This window comes from Loxodonta africana, chromosome 20 (assembly GCF_030014295.1).
Source record: "Loxodonta africana isolate mLoxAfr1 chromosome 20, mLoxAfr1.hap2, whole genome shotgun sequence".
Classification (NCBI taxonomy): Eukaryota; Metazoa; Chordata; class Mammalia; order Proboscidea; family Elephantidae; genus Loxodonta; species Loxodonta africana.
Window position 1 is genome coordinate 55422382 of NC_087361.1, and position 24805 is coordinate 55447186.

At 41.0% G+C, this 24805-nt stretch overlaps 1 protein-coding gene across 1 annotated transcript in view; it reads right to left on the bottom strand.

Moving 5' to 3' along the window:
* Positions 1-24791, bottom strand: part of PAXBP1 (PAX3 and PAX7 binding protein 1) — a 38101-nt gene extending 13310 nt beyond the window's left edge. Inside the window, exons 1-11 of the mRNA XM_064273192.1 lie at positions 24366-24791; positions 21870-21998; positions 16588-16764; positions 14689-14910; positions 13881-13984; positions 12655-12872; positions 11951-12140; positions 7303-7426; positions 3733-3832; positions 3529-3644; positions 1047-1246 (exon numbers count right to left, since the gene is read on the bottom strand). Of these exons, the coding sequence (XP_064129262.1) occupies positions 1047-1246; positions 3529-3644; positions 3733-3832; positions 7303-7426; positions 11951-12140; positions 12655-12872; positions 13881-13984; positions 14689-14910; positions 16588-16764; positions 21870-21998; positions 24366-24708 (1923 nt within the window). The 5' untranslated portion in view covers positions 24709-24791. The remainder of the gene's footprint in view (positions 1-1046; positions 1247-3528; positions 3645-3732; positions 3833-7302; positions 7427-11950; positions 12141-12654; positions 12873-13880; positions 13985-14688; positions 14911-16587; positions 16765-21869; positions 21999-24365) is intronic.
* Between the last annotated feature and the right edge of the window lie 14 nt (positions 24792-24805).

A 24805-nucleotide genomic window follows, 5' to 3' on the forward strand; every position in this document is an offset into this window, starting at 1 on the left:
TTTCACCCTCCCAGCTGCCATTGCGCCCTGACCTAGTTCGGGCCCTCACGTCACACCCACCTGATTGTGTTTTCCCATCAGATTCTAAGTTCCTCTAGGACCCAGGGACCAAGATCTTACTGTCCATACATTCCACTGTCACTACATGTAACTTAGCTGACCGAGAAAGACATTGTATACACACTGAAAAGCAACAGAAAACTTTTGTAAGGGGGATGGAGCCTGTCTTAGTCATCTAGCGCTGCTATAACAGAAATACCACAAGTGGGTAGCTTTCACAAACAGAAATTTATTTTTTCACAGTTAGGAAGCTAGAAGTCTGAATTCAGAGTGCTGGCTCTAGGGGAAGGCCTTCTCTGTCACTCCAGAGGAAGGTCCTTGTCTCTTTGAGCTTCTGGTCCTGGGAATCTTCACGAGGCTTAGCATCTCCCTTCCCCCATCTCTGCTTCTCTCTTGCTTGTTTAATCTCTTTTATATCTCAAAAGAGACAGACTCAAGACACACCCTACCCTAATCCTGTCTATTATCATAACAAAGACAACCCATTCCCAAAGGGGTTTCCAAGGAGCACCCAGTGGATTCCACCTGCGGATCTTTTGGTTAGCAGCCATAGCTCTTAATCACTGTGCCACCAGGGCTCCAAAATGGGATTATAACCACAGGCATAGTTTAAGATTTAGCACACTTATTCTTGGGGGACATGATCCAATCTGTAACAGAGCTTAAAAGAAAAGATGTAAGATTACACCAAGATACAATCTGTACCAGTTAATATAGTCCTACCACAAAGTAGTTAAGTGTCTGGCTGCGAACCAAAAGGTGAGCAGTTCAAATCCACCAGCCACTCCTTGGAAACCCTATGGGGTAGTTGTGCCCTGTCCTATGGGGTCGCTAGGAGTAGGGACCAACTCGAAGGCAAGTGGTTTATCTTTTTTTGTATTTCCCCTGAAAAATACTCTGCTTAAGCTTGTATCTTTAGCTTAAGAGGTTAAAATGGCCCAGGCTTTATATTATACTGCTTCCTAATGGCGACGTCAGCCACCTACCTCAAGAGGAGTCCAGGTGAGGAGCTGCAGCCTTATAAGGGGGTTGAACAATTTGGGCAAACAGAGGCCAATGTAAGCATCCTTGTAGGACCTGTAGTACTTTGAACGCCACGCTTCAAATTGTGATTTGATACAATCAATTGAACAGAAACTCTCAAGGACATCTTCAAAAATCTTGCTGGACTCTTTTGAAATGCGATCTAAAAACAACAACCCCCCCGCCCCCGGCAGAGAACCATAATTTAGTATGGAGTAGAAAAACAGTTCAACATTGTAAGCATTATCTTTGTAGCTTATGTATCAGTAAGACAGGTTCATTAACAAAGAAATCACTGTTAATCACCATTTAGAAGATAAACAGAGTTAAGTTTAGGTCTCAATTTGTCTACTATGCAAACCAAAGTGCAAGCAGTCCTCATTTTGAGGTTCCAACGCGTGCAAGTTCGTTACTATGGTTCATTTAACTAACACCAGTCCTTCAGCAGCACAGTTCAAATTTCAGTTACCGTGGTGTATCAACTGCGAGTAACTGCATAAAAGTGCAATCTTTGCTACTGGCTCATCAGTCACAAATCACTGCATAAATAACAGATGGGCATCATGATCAGTGATCAATCACATCACATCTTTTAAAGTCTGTTGGTGACAGCAATAACTGACCCAGACAAGTACCAGCAAGGGTGCTAAGATATTTAAGTGAAAGGTTATTTGGGAACAAGGTATCTGCAACGGTGCACCACGTGACTCGGAAAAAGGGAACTGTTACAATGGACAGATTGAGTTGTGACAACCTTCATCAGAAGATCAAACTTAACATCACTAACAGTGGGAAAATTTTTTTTAACTGTACTTTAGATGGTTTACAGAACTAGCTTCTCACCAAACAGTACACATATTGTTTTATGACATTGATTACCAACCCCACGACATGTCAATGCTCTCCCCTTCTCGACCTTGGGTTCCCTATTACCAGCTTTCCTGTCCCCTCCTGCCTTCTAGTCCTTGGCCCTGGGCTGCTGGGATCCTTTAGTCTCCTTCTGTTTTATGGGCCTGTCTAATCTTTGGCTGAAGGGTGAACCTCAGGAGTGACTTCGTTACTGAGCTTAAAGGGTGTCAGGGGCCATACTCTCAGGGTTTCTACAATCTCTGTCAAGCTAGTAAGTCTGGTCTTTTTTTGTGAGTTAGAATTTTGTTCTACCATTTTTCTCCAGCTCTGTCTGGGACCCTCTATTGTGATTCCTGTCAGAGCAGTCAGTGGTGGTAGCTGGCCACCATCTAGTTGTACTGGACTCAGTCTGGTGGAGGTTGTGGTAGTTGTGAACTATTCTTGCCAAGAAAAAATTTTAGCCTATATCTAATCAAGCCCTCAGACCTAAATTCCAGTTCGCAAGAACTATAATAAACGGAAGAACAAGCTAAATAATAGCAAAAGGAAACATTCACATTAATCCAGAATGTGGACCGGCCTATTAGAGAAGTGAGTGGCCCAGGCTCTTCAAAAGTTAACGTCTTGAACAAACAAATAAAACATACTAAGGGTGTGTGTAGGGTCCCTGCGGATACTCACTTGTTCTAGGTTATAATATGTGGACCCTTGTTTGGGAAAAAACAAACAAAAAAAACCTACAAAAATAACCCATAAACAGTTTCCAAGGAGTTTTTGGGATGCTTTAGAGAAAAACTGAATACACACACATTTAGAAACTTTCATTCATGTATTGTGGTTAGGTAGAAAAATAGCCTTGTTTTAGGAGACATATGTTAATAAAGTGTTCAGGGGTGAAGTACCAGGATGTCTGAAAGTTACCTCCGAATGGTTTAGCAACATACACACACATCTAGAGAAATGAAGCAAATCTGGTTAAACGTTAGGAACTGCTGAATCTGGGGGACAGGTATATGGATGATAACTGTGCTTTCCTTTCAAATTTTCTACGTTTAGAATTGTTTACTATAAAAATGTGGGAGAAATAAATACGCTTCTTCAACTAAGTTCCAAATGGCTACACGTAGCTACAGCCAGCAACGGGAGATGAAGACTCAGCTGCGGTGCCTTCTGGAAATGCCCTGCACACAGCAGCACTGTTTCTCGTGGCACAGGGAATCATCCAGGACGCCCAGACCAGGCGCTTTTTCCAGGACTCCATCCCTGCTGCAACCTTTTCCTTTCCAGAGCGGACAGGCTCTCTCAGAGCTGCCCTCGGGATCGGACACACGTTTCGGTCACTTAAAAATTCAACGATTCTGAAGAGCAGCACCGTTCGTTTACCATGCAAGTACTGAATAAACCTCCTGACCAGGAAATACCACCCCACTTTGGAGAGCTCATCATGACGTTCAGTAATAAAAGAGGGTTTAAGTTTTACATTTATGAAAAAGCTGTCCGATTCTAGTGCAGAGGCCACAAAAACTCAAACCATAAACACCCATCCAAGCAGAAACCAAACTGACAATGAATCCTGTATCCAAATAAATGTCTAACCTTTTTCCAGATTGAAATTAGTAATATCCGTAGAAGTTTCTTCATCATCACTGGAAAGGCCTTCGAGATGATCTGCCATCTTACCAGTTTGCTCTCTGGCTTGTCTACGACGAGTCCTAAATGACAAATGCCAAGTTCTCAAGCCAGATACCAGAGATGTGTTTCTTTCCATACAAACTGACAGCAAACAATTTTTAGAATTACCTTCTGGCCTCCCGTTCTGCAATTCGACGTTTTGCATGCTCTTGATACAGTGCCCGATCGCGTCCAAAAGAATCAAGATTTGGTGCCATCAGAGCTTTATCTGTAAAACAACAATGGTCAAAATTAAAAGCATTCCTTCAACAATTCTGAGAAAAGAGTTTGCACAGAATAAGCCATTATGACAGACTGCTTGCTATCTCAAAACAGCAGGACTTTGCAATAACTGGTACTGGGTAGCTTTTTAGTTTTCAAGAAATCTCAACATTACTCTGCATTCCTATGAAAAGGAGTAAAAAATTAAAGAACTGACATTGTTTTAACAGTTCAACATCCTACATAAAAGAGATTGATTGGGCTTTATCACTAGTTTTGTGTACAAGTAACAGAACTAGTTTATGCTACCATGATGATCAAATAAATTAAAGTCTAAATTACCTGTACAAAGAGAAAAATAGATTACTGTTTTAAAGGAAGAACTTAGGCAGCACATGCTGAATAATATGAAATGACCCCAAAGAAGAAACATAGATGGGAAGGATGAAAACGGTTTTGTTGCAGGACTTTAATATTTTAATTCTGCTTTGAATAGAGAAATTTCTTCTCTATTATGATCTTTAGAACAAGGGCAGAATCAACTCTACTGAAAACCGTATCTGAGTAGGACCAACTTATACTTTATAGTTACACAACTTACACACACTACTCTTTCATAGCTCACTGCCTCATTTGTTTTTCCTCCTACTTTTCTATTTAACGTTCTGAAACAATTTTCTACCTTTATGTTCCACCTCTTCTATTTAAATTTGCGTTTGCATTTTTAATTTCCAAGCAATGGCTCTTGTTCTCAGACTATCCCTTTCTACAGAATCTCACACTTGTGTTATGAGTAGAATATCTTATCTCCCTGAGGATATCAATTTTAAGGCTTTGAAGCATTCTTCTGCCACCTGCATTATGTTTCCTCAGAGTCCCTTTGGTTCTACTGCCGTGTCGGTTTCGGTGGTGAGCGGTTAGCTACCTGTTCATATCTAAGAAAGAGATTGGAGGCTCTATATGCCTAGGAGGGGGATGTCTACCAGAGGCATCCCATCAGATCACTTGAATGGGGAGCCAGCTCTTAGTTGGGGGCCCCTAATGCTAGTATTTCAGGGTCTTTTCTCTGGACCCATTCCCTCTCTTCAGAGAAGGCTCTTTCAATCTCTTGCCTAAGATAGGAGGGATGGGGAAATACCCGGCTGCTGCACTTCCCTCATTTCTATACTTTAGTTCCACACTATCAAGATGCCCTGGAAAATGTGGGATAGTAATAGGAAGCAGGCTAGGGGCTAGGAGGGGAAAATGTCAGGTGTAAGATGAAAGACACCCATTTAAGCTTGAATATATTTATTTTTTCCTGCCATTGGAGACATGTCACCAACATCAGCAACAGAATAACAAAACCAAAAATGAGCTCTCTATCCCAGTGTATTCTGACTATCCTGTTGCTGTTGCTGTTAGGTGCCATCGAGTCACTTCTGACTCACAGCGACCCTATGTATAGCCAAACGAAACACTGCCTGGTCCTGCACCATCCTCACAATCCTAGACCCTACTATTTTTACAAGTTGACTTTTTCCCTGAATTCTTCACTCGTATTTCAAAATAGCTGATATTAGGAAGGAGGTATGTTTCAGGGTTCCTGAGTTACAATAAAGGATTACTAGAGTCAACGAGACAGACGCCCAGCCCACTTCAGCTGTGAGTCTACTTACGTATCATAGAAGTGATTCCTGCCTCTTCAAAAGGTAACTTTCATTAGAGAAGTATTGTAAAGAATATCTATCACTACACTAAATACTTAAAATAGTACCATATTTACATGTTTTACAAACAGCGACTGGGGATGGTATGTGAGAGAGCAGACAGACGGCTCAAGCGACAGGCTCCTTCACTTCTGTAAGAACTACACGCAGTAACGGTAGACAGGTACCTATCATTTCAAACAGATGAATTTCAGGCTAGTCTTCGCTTCGTTAAAAAAAAAAGACCAAAGAGGGAATTTGTCCCACGCAATTTTCCTCAAATCTCTGGCAGTAAAGGTAGCCACCTCTAGAATAGCATTTTTCAACTTCTCATTACCTTTCCATTTTTCCCCTCACTTTCAGTCTAACATATACCATTCAACTTTCACTTCAAGTTCCATGTAAATAAATAGCTCCAAATCATGAAGAACCGATAACAGACAGGAGAAGGAATTTGACGAAATACACAACTCACACAAACCATTTCTTCCCTTCCTAGGTGTAACGGTTCCCTGTAATCTGCCCCAGAAATCTGGTTCTGTCTGGATCAGAAGTAATCTGACAGGGATGTGTTAGTCATTTAGGTGCCTAATATGTCAACGATCTGATTTAAACTTGTGTGGTGGAAATGGTCAGAGCTGTTACATGGCTCACAGCGGAGTCTGAGTCAGCTCTACGGGCCATGTGACCCTTTCTTTACGCTCTCCCAAACACATCTGACAGGCTAGATGATGCGTTCTCAGGGCGTCTCTCTGACTTAAAGGTCACTCTGTATGAAAAAGTATTTTTAAAAAAAGTAACAGTACGGCCTTTTGCACGTGGATTACCTGAAATGGTTATTTAACGTGCAGATTTCTGGATACCACCAAAGACCTAGTAAGACTCTCTGGGGATAGGACCAGGAAATCTGCATTTTAAATAAATACCACAAGTAATTTTGATATACACTTCCACTTGAGAACTGCTGAAGTAGAAAACAGATGACAAAAGAAGCCACAAGGTATCCATGAGGGAAAATTCCTATCAGAGCATCCAAGGATATGTTGGGCAGTGGAAAAACGGAGTTAAAAGGTTTAAAATGTCTGGTGAAAGAATCTCAGGTAAGCTATAGAAGAGGTTTCTAATTAACTTTGGTTTCTCTTAACAGACATCTGTAATAAAAGGAATATAAATTCAATTTCTAAACTTTTACATTAAAATTTCAAGAATTATAGGCATTAACTGACTTTTTAAAAAGCCCGGTATATAGGGCAAACTGGAGAAAGGAACATTTAAAATGAAAATATACAACACACTGCTTTATCCTAGAAATGAATCTGAAAACTCTCTCAATCTTGGAGTTGTGTCATTTGTTACATCACTCACACACACACACGCACACACTTTCCCAGCCTCGAAACTCAAAATCTTTCCCTGTCATCGATAGCATTTGTGTTAGTGCTATGAACAGGATGAAAATGAAGGAAAAAAATCAATCAGGGAAAAACAGATAGTAGTTCTAAGATAAAATACGGATCATATTCTAGTTTCCATACTCTATAGGAGAATGAAAAAATATGCCCAAAGAATAAGACTGACAGACTATCAGTGCAGGTTTTAGAGCTCTTTTGTGAAGCTATAGCTTCTTAAATGCCGTGAAGGTGTTTAGATCTACCTGACTAAGAGCAAGGAAACGGGTTTCTTAACAAAAAAAAAAAAAAAAAAAGCTGGGATATCTAATTTTCAATTAGGCTGCACTAAGGAAACAAGGTTGTTTAATGAATAATAAAAACCTTCAAGATGGACTGACTTGAATGGCTTGAAAACTCCGAAGATTCATCTTTAATATCATCTTGCCGTCTTTGGACAAGGCGGGAAGCTCGCTGTTTGTACAGCTGATGTATTGCTGATTCAAGTTCATTAATCAGTGGTACCTGTGAAAATACAACATACTCCGTAACACCAAACTCCTCAGCGGCTTACTTATTTCAGGGTTCCATCCTATTTCCGGATTTCTGAAAAAATACCCTCTCTATGGACAGAATAATTACGAATCCCCAAAAGGACACAAACAGTAATCTGTTTTTATAACGTTTAGGCAACACCACTTCTTCTTTTAATCCACGTACAGAGCCATAATGGACAGTGCTGAGTCACTGGAGCAAAAGCTTTGTTAGGAAACTTAACACTTCAATGTTAGTAAAGAGAGCAAATAAACGTCAAGAATTTTAGTCCTTTTTCTTTAGAATATTTAAGTACTTGGAAGTCTTTTAATGTCCAGTTTTAATTTTCCAGGAGTATGATCCGCCTCTTGGTTTTTGTGGTTAATAGTAAACCATTATCACTGTGCAGTACCTCCCCACTGGTTAATAGTAAACCATTATCACTGTGCAGTACCCTCCCCACCATGCAATGGCTCCACGAGGTTATGATCAAGAATCTACTAACCACCCAACCTGAGACATCCACACTGCCCTGCCACTCATATGCACCAAGCACCTTGCAGTAATCTGTTACACTATCTTGCAACTTGGTCACACGTTTTAAATGTAAGCTGAATGACTGATTAATAGGGCAAACCAAATCTCTAGCTTTAGAAAGTTCCTTTCTTCCTATCAGATGTTTAAATTTATCCACATTTTGTAACAAAATACTAAAATTCTTCATACAAAAATGTCAGTTTAAAAACTCAATAAATTTTTCCAGGTTGATATCCATAGCTAAAGCATTCAATTTAATTCATACAGAATACAAAAAACTTAAAAAAAAAAAAAAAAAAAAAAAAACGCTTTCTCTTTATACATATCTTAGTTCATAACCAAATGCTATGAAACTTTCACAAAACACTAAGGAACACTACACACACCTGAGGAAACCAGAAATTCTAGTTTCCTGATGGTTAGTACAGATGGAAAACGCATTATTTAGAGTTTGGGAAGATTGGCACCGAGTGTTACAGCAGCTTCCTGAACTGAACGGACTGTAAATGGAAAATAAGAAAGGCAGAGGGAATAGAAAGATGTCTGTAATAACAGCAACTTTACATGCTGGCATGACTCCAGTGCAGAAAGAGCAAATGTCCACAGAAAGGTCCAGTCGTTTCACTCTCTAACAAGCCATGCCATGGGCAACAATGTCCCCACATCTGCATTTGCTGAGGCAGCAGAGCCTGGAGACTCTCGCATTAAAATTCCCTACAAGTGAACTTGTTAGCAATGTTTTCACTACTCCATATTACTACGGCTCACTCGTCCCCACCTCATTTAGAAGGACTAAAGACAAGCAATGGTCCTTAAGATCTTGGCCCTGGAGTCTGTTAACACTCCTCTACTGTGAGGCTGCATGCCTGACGCTGCATCATACAAGATTTAATTATCAAATTTGCAGTTAAAATCCTGATAAAGCACTTTTTGTTTAGGTAACTGGAATGCCTTTTGACAAAGCCCAAAGAAAATCTGAGAATAAAAGCCCTAAGGACACATTTTCAGCTCTCATTCAATTCTTAACAATATTGATTTATCTCAGGAGCTTGCACCAAGATAACTTCTTTACCCTCTCCGAACTCAAAACCATTACTAAACAGTTTTAGTTCAGGACCAAATTTAGGGCAAGGAACACAAGAAGGAAAATGATAAGAGGGAAACAAAAAAATGGAAAGTTAAGATAATCTGCAAATAATTTAAGTTCAAAAACCAATTACTTTTATAAAATAATGTGATTATGTTCTTGTGGTCTTGCCCTGAAAACAATACTTTTATAGAATAACAAGTAAACTGAATTACTCAAATCCATCCAAATGTTCCTAAATATTTCCAATATAACAGTTTATATGACATTATTGGCATGACAGTGCTCTTAATGAAACTGAGCATGTGTGAAAATGTCAAAACGAAAGAAAACACTGATCTTTAAAAGCGAGCTCTATCTCCTAACATTAGAAAGTCTCTCTCATCTACGAAGTTTAAGATCTGCTTTGAAAACATTTATCTAGTGACTCTGTAACCGTGTCAGCACCATCTGCGCAGACGTCTCCAGGAACAGGATCATCAAGGAAAGACAAAGAACCTCCCCCTTTTAACCTTTTCTGCAAGAACTCACCAATAAAATGAACTTCAAAAAACTGAAAGATTAAAAAAAAAAAAAAGTCCAAACATCTGAAAACAAACTTCATGTGAATGATTGTACCAGTTTACATTACACCTGTTGTTGTCATTGTCGTTGGGTGACGCTGAGTCGGTTCCAACTCACAGTGACCCGTGTACAACAGAATGAAAACACTGTCCAGTCCTGCACCATCCTCACAATCATTGCTGTTTGGGCTGACTGTTGCAGCCACGGTGTCAATCCATCTCATTGGGGGTCTTCCTCTTTTTTTGCTGACCCTCTACCTTACCAAGCAAAATATCCTTCTCCAGGACACTACGCCTACTCCTCACTTAGCAGCTATCTCGTTATCTGACATTTTCCATTTACAACAATAGTAAAAAACCTATTATCTGACTATTTTGCACATTAATGACATACGTCTGGCAGTAATGGACACCGAGGTACGAAGTGAACACCAAGGTGTGAGGTGAGGGCAACAACACTGGCTGTGATGGTTACCTGTCAACTTGGCTGGGTCCTGATTCTCAGAGGTTTGGCACTCATGTAATAATGTAACTGGCAGTTATGTAATAATGTAGTTACCCTCCATTTTCACACAATGCCGATTTTTACATCATGACCTGGCCTTTGGAAGCTAACCATGTCGATAAGTGAGGAGTGGGTGTACCGTTTTTTTTGTTCTATTCCCAATGATAAGTGATCTAGACTTTGACTAAGTTTAAAATGGTGTAAGTGTTAATACACTTTACTATGTGAATATATATTACGTAGAACATGTAGATTCAGACAGAAAGACAAACAGTGATTAATGATTCTTCTAAAAATAGTATGCAATTTAAAACCACATGAGCCAGGATGTCCTGCTATCCTCTTTAATTCAAGGATGGTACGCTACAGGGTCACTGTAAGTCAGAATCAACTCAATCGCAAAAAGGTTTTTTTTAACACACTCTAGTTGATCATTACTGTCACTTTTTTAAAAGTTTCATCTGTTTGCAATGACTGGTGTGTAAGTTTACTCGATTAAGTTTCAACGCAAACACCAAAAAACTTCAAGACAAAACTCGACAGCGACAATCCTCACTTTCAGGATGGTCTAAGACAAAGTTCCTGTCTCTAGTCACAGAAGGCTTTCAGATAAGCCCCCATCATGCCCGGCTCAGAACGGCTTTACCAGTAGGAAGGACGCAACCACTAACTACTCCCACACTTACGTCCCACTTCCCATCTTGACTCTGGCACTCCATCCCCCCGCTGCCTAGAGAGAGGAATACAGCCAAGCCTATGGTTCCTCCCCACCCCTGTACTCGTCACCCTAAGCCAGTAATCTGCCACAAGGGTTCAAAGCTCAGACTGTAGTTGCTTCTCCAAAAACCAGGTGATAAGGACAAGAACATAAATCCTCCAGACAAAACATGACAAATGCTGTCTCAGCCTGGATCTGACCTCAGACTGACTGGAACCACCAAGACTAATTAGGAACACAGTCTGCCAGTGTTCTTTTGCCATTCTTGGATTTTAGGGTACTGAAGTAGTCAACAGAGACAATTAAAAAGTTAACATATTCATTTAACCATACTAAATGCTACAGATTCTATGACAAAGCACATAGCTAATGATAAAGGGAAATATGCCTTCCAATCTTTTATCACTTAAAAGTTTAGGGACAAGATGCTCATTGACCATAATTTTAATTTTTTTAAAGATAAGGCCGAAAAGTCTATAATGTTTATAACTAATCCATCAAACCATAACAGATTGTTTGAGAAGAAGGGGGATTCTGTGTGTGGCTAGTTTTAAAAATGTAAACGATGGCACAGAAGAATGCAAAAAATTGTGTCAACTGACTATCATACTATAAAAACGATCTGGAAAAAATGAGACCTTAAAAGAAATGAAGTCCAATGAATGGTTTCTGAAATGGATGAAGCACACGCTTATTTAGGTGAAAACAATTAGCAGCAGTGGTGACCAACTCTATATGGAGTAAAAAATAAGAACTAAGGAAATTTGCTACTTTATGCATATTTGCAATTACTTATAGAAAGTTCAAGCGTAGACCTGAACCATAAAAAAGAAAATTCCACCAGATGAGCCTTATTTTCCAGCAATTTAAGGCAGGCCAATAATCGACCATCGCATTAAGGCAAGACTTGCCAAAGTCTTATTAAAATGTGCTTTGAGGTATTAACGCCACCAAAGAAGTGAAGAAAAGGAAGCATGACTTTGCATTGCTTCTACAGTTGCATTCAGGAGGTATTTTCTGAGAAATAAAGAAATGTTCTACGCAAGGTCATCTACACCTCCCTAATTTGGTTTATTCAAAGAGATTAATATTTTTGCATTCTTACCTTTTCACTGAAACACTCAAGCAAGTCTTGGACATACCCTCGCATTTCTTGCAAAAATTTATACCGTTCACCAATACCCCCAGAAGACCCTTCTAATCTCTCAATAGCCCTGGTAGAGTCCACTCGGCTTTGCAGATGTTTCTCGTGCTGCTGTCGGTTTGTTTTGTGCAATTCTTTCATGGAATCCAACCTTGAGAACACAAAAGGATAAATATAACACATTTACATCCCCAGATCTATGCTGTCAGGACTCTTGCAATATTATAATAATGCATTCAGTTCCATTATTAAAACACAAAAATACTTGGGATGGCAGCTTTCCATCTGTACTGCTTTTTGTTCAAAAATGGCAGTTTACAGACTTCATAAAAAGTTATTTGGTGGGCTAACCAAAATCTCACTGCTCTGCTTTTCCCCCCATATCTTGACTACACTTTTTCAGAGTCCAAGAGGTGCAAACTCAGAACTGTCTTCAACATGGAGTGGCTTTTTTTTTTTTTTTTTTAATAACTTTTCGCAGCTTCCACAGAAGTAATCCAAGAAGGTGGCAGGACAAAGTATGAAGGCATCTTCTGTTGAGCTTTTGAAGATGTGGACCAGTGAGTCTTCTTTGCTGATATCCTGCATCTGCTACCCCAGACTACAAGTTGCCTGAGGGGACAGAAAGCTAGTGGACAGGTCTTTAAGAAGTTGATCTGCCCTACCTGTCTTTAAGCTGTTTCTTTACCAAATCAATAGTAACGGGAGTCATCTCATTACTGGGAGTTTTGAAAGGGACTGTATTATCTGATTTTTGAGATTTGGCATCTGATGATCCATAGGCCGCATAGCTATAAGGAATGCCATAGGATGAACCATAAGGCATTGTCTGGTAAGAGCTCTGGTAGTACATATTCACTTCAGTCGGCTGGCTTGCTTGAACCTAGAAAAGAAATGGGACATATATAAAAACTATGAGCAAAAACTTTGAAAAGAACAGCATGCCTACAGTTAAAAAAAAAAAAAAAAGACAAAAATCATACTCATTTTCTAAATAGTGTATAATTAAAATAAATAACTGCAAAGTTCTTCAAAATCAAACAGAAGTAGGGCTGGGTGACTGTCCTAGTAATTTTCAGAAAAACACAGTAACAGGAGTTTAGAGTTGGAAGGAACATTAAAAATAACCCAGGCCACCATTTTTATCAATGGGAGAGGATAAATGACCTGGGTGTGATTGAAGAATAAAGGGACAATCAGAGATTACAATCTAAGACTCCTGACACCTAGTCCAGGATTTTTTCTTCAACCAAATGCACGCATAAGTCTGCCTCAAAGCACTACTATTACAAAAATAGTTTACATACAGGCAACCTTTCCCACTGCACTATTTACATCTATAAAACAAACTTATAACTACTTGGGAAGACATTTTTCACCTATCTCAACAAGCTTTTGCATTACTGAGAAATCATCTACAAAATAACTTTTAAATAAGCTATTATTCAAATAAGAAAAAAAAAAAAGCTACACAGGAAAAAAAAAAATTATCCAAAGCAGTGTTTCTCAAACTTCAGTGTCCCTAGGAATCATTGGAGGGCTTATTACACAGATTTCCAGGCCCCACTCCCCAGATTTTCTGATTCAATAGGTCTGGGCTGGGCCTGAGACTCTGCATTTCTAATAAGCTCCCATGTAATGCTGAGTCTGCTGGCCAGGGGGCCACACTTTGAGAAACAATGATCTAAGGAACTGTAAATTCTTCCATCACTCTGACTGTAAAAAGCAAAATATAATACACTTCTTCTAAGTCTATTGGCACCATTACCTCATGTTTTCTTGACTATGTTAATTGAATGAATGACAAAGATTCCATATGTCATGTTTTCCACTTTAACAAAATAGACAAAAAAGGCTTTCTGATTGTTGAAATTTACTTCTTCATTCTTACCTGAGGGATATTAATTCCTTTTCTTATCTGCTCCTGTTCCCATCGGCTGAGCTCTTCATCTTGGTCCCCAGTTACTAAGGCTTCATCATCACTCCCCTCAATACCTGCAAACATAAGCAGCAAAGTACACGAGAAAAGGGAAGGGATGTTAGCCTGATACTCCACCATAATTTAATAAAACTATTGGTACTAATTCAATCTTCCTAAAATACAATTCCTACTGTGCCCTCCTCTGTCATTTGATGCTCTTGACCTCACTTGTCTTAAACAGAGCATCCCTGACAGCTAAAGGTGGTATAATGTAGTGGTTACCACCTTAAATAGCTTCCCTAATAACTGTCTGTAAGCTTCGACTGAAACAAAGGGAACAACAAAACCTAATATTTCCTAAAAACGTTGTGAGGATTATATAAATTTATGCATCTAAAGTGCTTTAGCACAGTATCCGGTCACAGGAAGTGCTCAAAAAAAAACGTACACTATCACAAATATGTTACAGTTTTCAAAGAAGTCCAATAAGACACTTGTACCCAAGCAATAACTGTCCTCCAAGTGCTACAGCTGCTAACTAAAGGGTTGGCAGTTGAAATCCACCAGGCACTCCTTGGAAACTCTATGAGGCAGTTCTAACCTGTCCTATAGGGTCGCTATGAGTCGGAGTCAACTCAGTGGCAAAAGATTTGGTTTTGGGTTTTGAAAACAGTTAAAAAACAAAACAAAACAGTGTAGTTATTTTTTATTTGACTATAGCATCAAACCACATTTAATGGCAACAGAGTGGGCTTGCTAGCCTATTAAATTATGTTACCTATCTCCTCAGCAATTTTTTGTCTTTGTGACTTTTCTTTCACCGAAAAAACGATACGGCGCTTCTCGTCATCATCTTCATCGTCGCTAGCATCGTTCTCGTCCTCCCTGACGAGGCGTCCTTTACCAGGCTCGCTATCATGAGGAGTGAAGTCTCCCAATTCCCGGGCCATCTGACGCTTTTTCCTGGCAGCATGTATAAAAGCTGCATCTGGAATTTCTCCTGAAAACAAACGGTAAGAGAATTATAAAGTATGGCGATATTAAAGGTATAAATTTTCTGAAAATACAATGGGTAAAACAATCTCACCAAGATACCCTGTAACAGTGATGTGCTACTGTTAGCTGCTGGCACCCCTCCTCAAACCATACGTGCAGCCCAGATGATGGATTCTACTGCCTGAATTAAATCTGGTATGTTTATTACTAGGGGAGTGAGAACACCTAACACTGGTTTATAACGATGGTTGTACTACCTGGTGAAGTTACTGAAAATCAACTCAATTGTACCCTTGAAATGGGTGAATTTTATGACTTAATAAAGTTGTTTTAAAACTCTAGCATTTAATGGTGTTTAAATTTAGGAGTTACAAGCAAGAGAACAAAAGTTTGATATAGAAACAGCTGGTTTATCTCTCTAATTCAATTTAAATGGAAACTAAAAGTCATGGAAATACATAATAACATGTACGGGAGAGAGTGGAAGGAGGGAAAAGGCGAAAGGCCCCCCAGAGCAGTTGCATTTTATATTTTTTTCACTATTAAAGAAATAAACGAAAGTAATGAAACCATTCCTACCTTTTGCTTTTATCTGTTTTCCAGTTTAGTTGTATATGAAATTGGAAAACAGATAAAAACAAGTCACTGTGATCTCCTGACCCTGAGGAAACACGATTAGGCTCGTAGTATACTTCTCTCACAAATATTGTTTTTGGTTTACCTGTAAGCATATTGAATACATAATTCTGTATCTATTTTTTCTTTATATTAAGCCATAATAAGCTTTTTTCCATGCTACTGTTTTACATGAACACAAAATGACTGAAGAGATGAAGCATATTTTACTAAACAATCAAAAGAACTGACTGTTTTTCCCTACTGTAAAAACGAAGGCCATCTTGCTTGCCTAGTAACTGTTATTTAAACACCCATGTAACAACGCATCAAGCGAATGTATCTTAATTTACTAAACCATCCCCCTCCTGCTAGATACTTTTTCTAAATTTTGTCCACTGCAAAAAATGTTGCAATGAAACCATTATATCATTGCGGTAAATTTCTAAAAATAAAATTACAGAGTCAAAGAGTAAGAATATTTTGAAATCTATTCATTCATATTAGCAAGTAGCTTTCCTTAAGGACTGCCAATTACTGTCACTAAGTACATATATTTGTAGTGATACAGTAGGTATTTTTAAACTTAATAAATGTAATGAAAATTAAATGGCACCTCCTCGTAATTTAAATTTGGCTATTAAATACTTATTTATTCAAAAGCTGATTAGTCAGCGTATAGATCTACAAATCACTTCCTCTAGAAAAGGAAAAAGGAAGAAAAGTGCGGACATAGAAGTTAGTTTTACTTCTCGTAGCAGTTCTGAAAGAAAATTTTGCAGAAAAGAAGGTGAGTCTTATCTGAAATGCAAAAGAACACTTTGGTACATCATTTATCCATTGACTTGAAATCTCATTTGCATTGGTAACAAAATTACCCATCTGTAAATAAACCTGATAAAGCTGGAAAGCTTCTAGTTAACCCATTGTCTGTATCTGCAAATGGCCAACACCCTAGTTCCACACAGGGCTGTTGTACTAAGACATGCCACTTGGCTCTCTCCCTTAACACCCATCTTTAAGGATGGCCCATTCTTGAGGGCTTGTTTCAGTTCTGAGTTCCCACCTGGACGGAGAACATTCAGAGAAGACAAAGCATTCGAAAAGGCTCCACCGGCCTTTGGCTTTTCTTCCTCCTTCTCACTTTCCATGTCCATTTCATCTTCACCGTGTTCACTAATGATAACGCCATCCTCCTGATTTGGATCTTTAACATGTCCTGTTTTGTCCAAAGGTTGTTCATCTGAATTTATGGGGGAAAAAAAACCTAATTAAAATATATTTAGAATAAAATCCATAAATTAAAGTGTCACTGTTATTCAATTATGGACTCACTCCACTAAAGCTCGAATTACTTTATTAAAAACTCAAATGTTGATGCAAGAAAATATTGTCACAATAAACATAACCAGAAGGGAAAAATAAGGAATATATTTGAGAATCCCACTGGCAGCGGAATTCTATCAAATTAACTGTTTCTTCATCTAAACTCCCAAAGGTACCTGTTCGTATCTCTTTTAGGCACTATTTCATTTTACGTCAGTATTCCATTAAGCTCTAAGCCTGTTCAAGGCAGCTTTCTGTCAAGAACAAAGCACCATATGTTTGTAAACGAGATAAATCTTCCTGTAATGGGACGGTTTCTGGGGTATTGTCTCAGCTCATAACTACTCTTCACTCAACATCCAAAGGGGTGAGGCCCGGACAGGCCTGTTTACATTTTGCAGCTGGACTCCACTGCCATGACTGAATATATAACCACCTGAGTCTCTTTCTGGGCATCTGGAATTGGGATAGAGAGAGAAGTCAGAAACTAGATGGCATAAGAACAACCACGTGTAAACCCAGGGCGGAGCTGTGGAGTGGCCACCTTCTGCCCTGTGGACAGAAGAGGGCTCTCTCATCCTCAGGCCTATTTCAAGGCTGCTTCCTTGCCACAGGGTTACAGCAGTTACCTTTATGATAAACTTTCCTTGTTTTACATTACTTATAATAGGGGCCCAGGTGGCACGGTGGTTGAGCACTCAGCTGTTTATCTAAAGGTCATCAGTTAGAGCCCACCAGCAGTTCTGTGGAAGAAAGATGTGGCAGTCTGCTTCTGTAAAGATTACAGCCTTGGAAACCTTATGGGGCAGTTCTACTCTGTCCTATAGGGTTGCTACTCTGTCGTATAGAATGGACAGATTCAACAGGAATGGGCTTGGATGATTCTATAGTCCTACTATACCCTCCCTCCCAGGCACTGTTTCCAGAATACCAAAGTGTTTTTCACCTAGACGTACTCTGATGCATGTAACAGACACAATGAATATAATAAAAGAGTAAAGCGAATGTTTACTCTAAATATAAAAGATATTCCACTGGTGTTTCCTTAGCATGTTCCCCTTCTCAAAATTGCTTCTAATGTCCTCCATTCTTCTCAAACCACAGTCTCCTCCTGAAATAAAATTTCCAGAGATATTATCACCATGCCCCACTTTTTAGGACATTACTGAGAAGATTTAGGTCATTCTGTTTTAGGCTGTTCAATTTTTTTTCCTCATTTAACATCCTATCTCTTTAGCCATAGACTTCCTCCTTAAGTGTCTTCTGGGGTTATGAAACTGAAAACTCGCTTCATGGATAGGTGTATGGTTAGATGGAGTAAAAACTACCTATATCCTTCCTCTCCAAACCCACACTAAATCCACAGCTTTTAAAAAAAAAAAGCTTTTAGTAGGCTGAAAACACAATTGCAAAATATCTATTAGATCAGACATGCTGAGATGGTTTCTGCAGATTTTAAGAGTCTATGTTTCATTAAGTTCACAAGTATTGCTTGTGACCGCACAAGTGGACAGGTCAATTTTTGGTTAGCGGTCACACATTGTCCTTACACACATCTCTAAGGGTTCCACTGATACCCGTAAGTTCATTTACTACTACCTCTGGAATCTTGCTCTCACAATTAACTATGCCCTTCGCCTTAGACTTTGGCTCTCCCCCTCCACTGCTTTCTCCCCTTCCGTCTACAAAGACACACAGGGTTTCTCTTTACCAAAAAAACTTCTATTGATCTCATTTGTCCCTCTAGCTACTGTTCTCTAATTTTTCTTTTTTTGGCCAAACTTCCCACAGAAGCAGTGAGGACTTGGTGTCTTCTACTTCCTCATCAACTTGTGTGCCTTAATCCTGACAAAGGGACTCAGATTCCTCCCAATCTAAGCTCACCAACTTAACCTGATGGCTGTAGCCACAGCTAATTCATACAGCATCATTGGGCAAGGTAGCAAAAGGCACTTCTTTCTCTGAGCAGCGAAGCCCTATGGGCACGGAGCTTCGCTACCAAATCACTCCCTTCTGCCAGATGCCCTCCTCCAGAGAAAAATCTGGAAGCTGTACCAACAGCTCCTCCTCATTTTCCTGAACTTTTTTGTTCTATTTCATACAACTAACTGACCATCATCTTCTTGAAACTTTCTTCCCTTTTCTCCGTTGGGCTTTCTGATTCTTTCATCTCCTTTGGTAAATCCTCTTCTCTATGTGGACTTATTACAGGGTATAAGTCTTTGGCCCTCTGTCATTTTTCCTCTGTAATTTTCAACGTCTATGGAAGTAGCTTTCAAGAAATCAAATGATGTATTACATTAGGCAAATCTGCTACAAAAGACCTCTTTCAGGCATCAAAAAGTAAAGAAGTCACTTTGAGGACTAAGCTGTCCCTAACTCAAGCAATGGTATTTTCACAATCGCCTTATATGCACGCAAAAGCTGGACAATGAATGAGGAAGACTGAAGAAGAATTGACACCTGTGAATTATGGTGCTGGTGAATACTGAATAGACCACGGGCTGCCAGAAGAATGAACAAATCTGTCTTGGAAGAAGTACAGCCACAATGATCCACAGAAGTGAGAATGGAGAGATTTTGTCTCATGTACTTTGCACATGTTATCAGGAGGGACCAGTCCCTGGAGAAGGGCATCATGCTTGGTACAGGGTCAGCAAAAAAGAGGAAGACCCTCAACAAGATGGATTAACACAGTGGCTGCAACAATGGGCTCAAACACAGCAACGATTGTGAGGATGGCATAGGACCAGGCAGTGTTTCATCGCTCTAAGTTGGAACTGACTCAACGGCACCTAACAACAACTTTTCCTTTGTGCTGCTTCCTTGTCAACGTCATTCGCTTTTGGTTTTAATTATTACCTCTATAAGCACCACATCTAATCTACATGTCCAACTGTTTATTGGTTATTTCCACTCAGATTTAAGAGTGAGCTCATTATTTTAAGAATGTTATAAAAAATAGGCTTTCCAAGTCAATACTACTCTTGTTTTAAAGTTAATACATCTCTTTGCCTATTTAAGGAGCTGGAGATAAAATGAGCTCTGGACTATGAGTTAATTAAAGGGCTCCAAAGCACCACCATTTCAAGGACAATGACCATCACCCATAATACCAACAGAGGGGCCACCCTTGGGGAGTACAGGGATTATCTGAGCTTTCTGGTGAGCAGAATATTAGGATTATGTGGGGCTGGAAGGCAGAAGGAAGCCATAGAAGATGGCCTCATACTTCCTTCAATTTCTAAATCTACAGCGGCAAATGGCAATCATGCCAACAGTCCCTTCCCAGTCCTCACTTTGCTCATACTATTTCATAGTACATAGTTCTCAAGAGGTCTGGGAAAACCAAGGCAGTTTCCCTAAAAAAATACTCCTCCTCTAACCTGCCTTCCCTATTTCTGTACAGAATACTTAATTATTCTCAGTCGCCCTGGCACAAAAGCTCAAATTTAACTATTTCTTTTAAATACAATAGCTAAAGCATACACCAGGCCTACCAATTCTTCCCTTGAAATGTTTCCCAAATAATCCTTTCCTCCCATTTCTTCTCCCACATCCACAGCAAACACTGTTAACATAACTTTCCCACTGAGTCAGGAAAAGCCTGGGTCTTGCTCAACTGAGACCTTTTAAAACCCACTATTAATGGATCAAAGCTGGCCCTTGAGTTTCAACTGCTTTGGGCCTCCAACCTCTCCTCTCGCCAATCCATGCTGTATGTTAATACCAGGTTAAGGTTTCAAAACGGCATTCATCATGTCACCATCTCGGCAAGCCCCGGAAGACAGCAACTCTAAACTCCTTACTAGATACTAAACATACTTCACGATCTGTCAGCCACGTACCTTTCACTCTAACCTCTAAGTACTTTCTACACAGATCATCCACTTTGGCCTGTCAGAGGTACTAGCTCTCATCTATAAAGGCCTCAATTGTTTTAACCTGTGATAAGAGCCCCATATCATCCCTCTCCTATTTTTTAGAATTTTAACTATCAAAGAGCGAGACTCAAATCCCGCTTTTTCTATGAAGCATTCTCTGTCCCTTCCCTTAAATAAAAAAAAAAAAAATGTGTAGCTATCCCTTGGACGACTGATTCAACATTTTGCCATGTACTGGGGCCTACTGTCATGAGGTCACCTCTAAAACTAGACTGTAAATCACATATAATGCCACACATTTTCATATTCAGACTGTAGGTGACAATTTGAAACATAATAAATTTGATCTTAAATTTCACACAATAACTTCATGCTGTAATAGATCCAGGAGTTTTTGTGGTGCAGCGGTTAAGCCAGCTGCTAGCTGAAATGTTGGTGGTTCGAACCCGCCAGCTGCTCTGCAGGAGAAAGATGTGGCAGTCTGCTTTCCAGGGCTTCGAACTATAAAAATTACAGCAGAAAACCCTATGAGGCAGTTTAACTATGTCCTTTAGGGTCACTATGAGTCAGGTTCGCCTTGACGGCAATTTTTTTTTTAAATAAAGGATCCACTTTCCTAATGACAAAATAACTGCTTAAAATTTTTAAACTTTGCTTTTGAGAGGACGTGAAGGAAGTCTGTACGAGGTGCCTGCCGCATACTGAGGAGTCTTCATCAATGTAGCAGATAGGACCACTGAGTGGGGGCACTGCCAACATTAAACTTGGGACATTCCTGAAAGTTCTCTAAGAATTAAACCAACTGAGGAAATATCACCAAGAAATGGAAAACTCTTAGGTTGAAATGGGAAACCTTTCTCTGCTCAACAGCCATCTATAGGCTACTAGGAAAATCGGGACAGGGTTTAGCCATTCCCGTGGGAGCATTCCAGGGGTGACAACTTTAAGGATGCACTTACAATGCAATTGTGTTAGAATTAAATTACGGAACTGTACTGCTACTCAGTCTGGACCCTCGACCATCAGTCAGATGTAACTCAATCAGTTCACAATGTATGTATTAAATCTGTTCAATTGCTGTAAAGAAAGAGCTTTTCATTCCGCCATTTCAACACATTCTTATTAGTTCGGTACTTACTGTCGGCTGATGAGTTGAGTTCTGTCTTAATCTTCGATTTTTCAAGATCTTCTTTGTATTCTTTCTTAAGTAATTTTACTATCTTTTTGCTATAACTTGATTTCTTCACTTTGAAAACTTCTTCATTTTCTTAAAAAGAAATTAAAGCAAGTCTGTAGCAACCATTTTTCTGAAAACACTTTCCCTTCTAACTTTGACATGGTCTTATTTGCCATCCAGGTAGTCAAATACCATCATTACATAATCTGAAGTTACTTCAAATCTCAGCGGCTCTCAAAAACAGAGGCCAACTTCATAAATTAATCTGGAGTGATGAGGACTTGAGAATCATTAAACAAGAATAACACGTGTAACGTCACAAACATTTCTTAAGTCATCTATTTCACAGGAAAAATCACTCAAAATGTTTCTGGAAAAGTACTCACTCCCCAAATTATTAAGGAATCTGAAACAAAACATCCCAAATCAAAACTCGTTGAGTTTGAGGAACTCTCTGTCCATCACAAACTGACATGCCTTTTTTCAAGTCTAAGCTGAGGGCAAGTCACTTTTTACAAGTTTGGATGATAAATCCATTGTGACCTCTTTAATTTGAAAATTAAAAAGTCAAATGCAAACCACTTTATCGAACAGCCCCCAACTCACCAAATACAAAAATCTGGCTGCATAATCTCAAACAAAATGAAACAAATAACAGAAAGGCCAAGGGAAAACAGCCTACTGTAGCGGAAACAAGAAACTATCTCGCACCAACATGCAAATGAGGTTTCTAAGTTATATTTTTTCATAACACGGAACACAGTTATTCACACACACGCACACACAACTGGTCAAGAAGGAAAAAGATTTAAGCTTGTTTCATTACCAGATTTTTACTTAAAAAAGAATTTTTTTTTTTTTTTTTTTTTGCTGGCATGAGTTTTCAGCATGGGAATGCACACTTACCAATTGAGTGTGTTTAAATTTTTGGTTGGTAATATGGAGTTGGAAACCCTGGTGGTATAGTGGTTAAGAGCTACAGCTGCTAACCACAGATCGGCAGTTCAAACCCACCAGACGCTCCTTGGAAGCTCTATGGGACAGTTCTACTCTGTCCGATATGGTCACTATGAATCAACTCGACAGCAACAGCAACGGGTTTGGTTTTAATATGGATTTGGAGAAGATCTGGCAATACAAGCTGCCAATAAGGTGAATGGCACTCTGGCGCCACCCATCTGTGATGTGACAATGTACCAATAAGAACTAAATACAGAATTTATGGCCGGTACCTTTCCATTGGGTTACATTGCGAGCCCTGGTTTTCCAAATATGACACAGAAAAACCAAAACAAACCCATCAGGGCTCCCCAAGTATCACATAGGAAAGCCGTATTACGCTTACAAGCCTCACCTCACAGAAATAAAAGGGGAAAAAAAACCAAAGTTTACAAGACTAAGACATCCAGGAACCATCATCTAATAGAATGCTCATCTACGCAACAATGAGCCTCCATGTCAGGTCTGCTGAGCTTCATACATTTCAGGAGGGACCCACCTTGACACTAAGTGCATTAGAACCTGAATAACTACTACCTCTGAGGTCCCCAGGCATAAAAAGTGGCTGGTATACCGTTAACCCTATAAGTATCTAAAGAGGAAAAGACCAGAAATCTAACTCCACTGCAGCCAGGTCTCTCCATTATTAGACAAACCGCCTTGCATCACTGTTGCTCAGTCTGTCTTCAGCCCTCTAAAAACCATTACCAGGAGACCGGCATATCTGTTACTCTGTTACTTTTACCGGGAAACAGACTTGGCGATTCCAAGGGACTGGCCCAAGGTCACTATAACCAGGGCTGCAAACACGAGCTTCTATCCCCAGACCTGGCACTCCTCTTAGCCAACGGCCGGCCTTGCTGGTCAAGGGTGCCTGGACCGAGCACCCCACAGGCATGGACAGTGACCTGCAGGGAGCTCAGGAGGTATCAAAAGCAGTCGGGAGACCCCAGCAGGAAACAGGCAGCACTGGGGAGGCTGACTACACTTACAAACTCAGAACTGAACAGAGCTCTGGCCCCTCCGCGGACAAAACGCACCGCTGGGCGGTGCAGAGCAGGCGGTTGTTAGGAAAAGGCTGGTGGCGAGTGGGGGGCGGGACACAGGTCCCGCTCGGGCAGAAGGCCGGAGGCGGGGAAGATGAGCGGCCAGGCCGGCGGGAAGGGCTCGGCCCGGGGTGCGGGATCCCGGGCGCAGGGTCGGGGGCGCAGGGCGCGGGGTCCGCTGTGCAGGGGCCGGGGCGCAGGGCGTGGGGTCCGGAATCCGGGGTGCAGGATCCGGGGCGCGGGGCCCGGGGCGCAATGCGCGGGGTTCGGTGTGCGGGTTCCGGGGCGCAGGGCGCGGGGGTCGGGGCGCAGGGCCGGGGGGCCGGTGTGCGGGGTCCGGGGCACGGGGCCGAGGGCACAGGGTGCGAGGCCCGGGCCCGAAGCGCGACACGGAAACGGCGCCGGCGGTTACCTTCCTCCTCGTCCTGGAAGCTCAGCAGGCTGGCCCGGGGCACCTCTTTGTTCTCGCGCGGCCTCTTCCGAGGCTTCAGCCCGTTGCCCGGCTCTGCGCTGCCCGCGAAGCCGCCCCCCGACTCAGCCCCGAGGCCCGGGATCAGGGCGGAGGACGGCGGCAGCCCCGGGGCCAGCAGCGGCTCCCCCCCGGGGGCCCTGTCGCCGGCGCCGGGGCCCGATTCGTCGCCGGTGCCCGGGGGCGGCAGCAGCGGCGGCGGCTCCTGCTCCTCATCGCGCTCCCGCTCCTCCTCCTCCGAGTCGTTCCGCTTGCGCACGTTCACCCGCCGGGCCTTTCGGAACATCCCCGCGGCCGGCACCGAGCCCTCTCACCCGCTCTCACACGGCAGCCCAGACAGCGCCGAGCTCGCGACGGCGCACGCGCGCTCCCTTGAGCTCCAG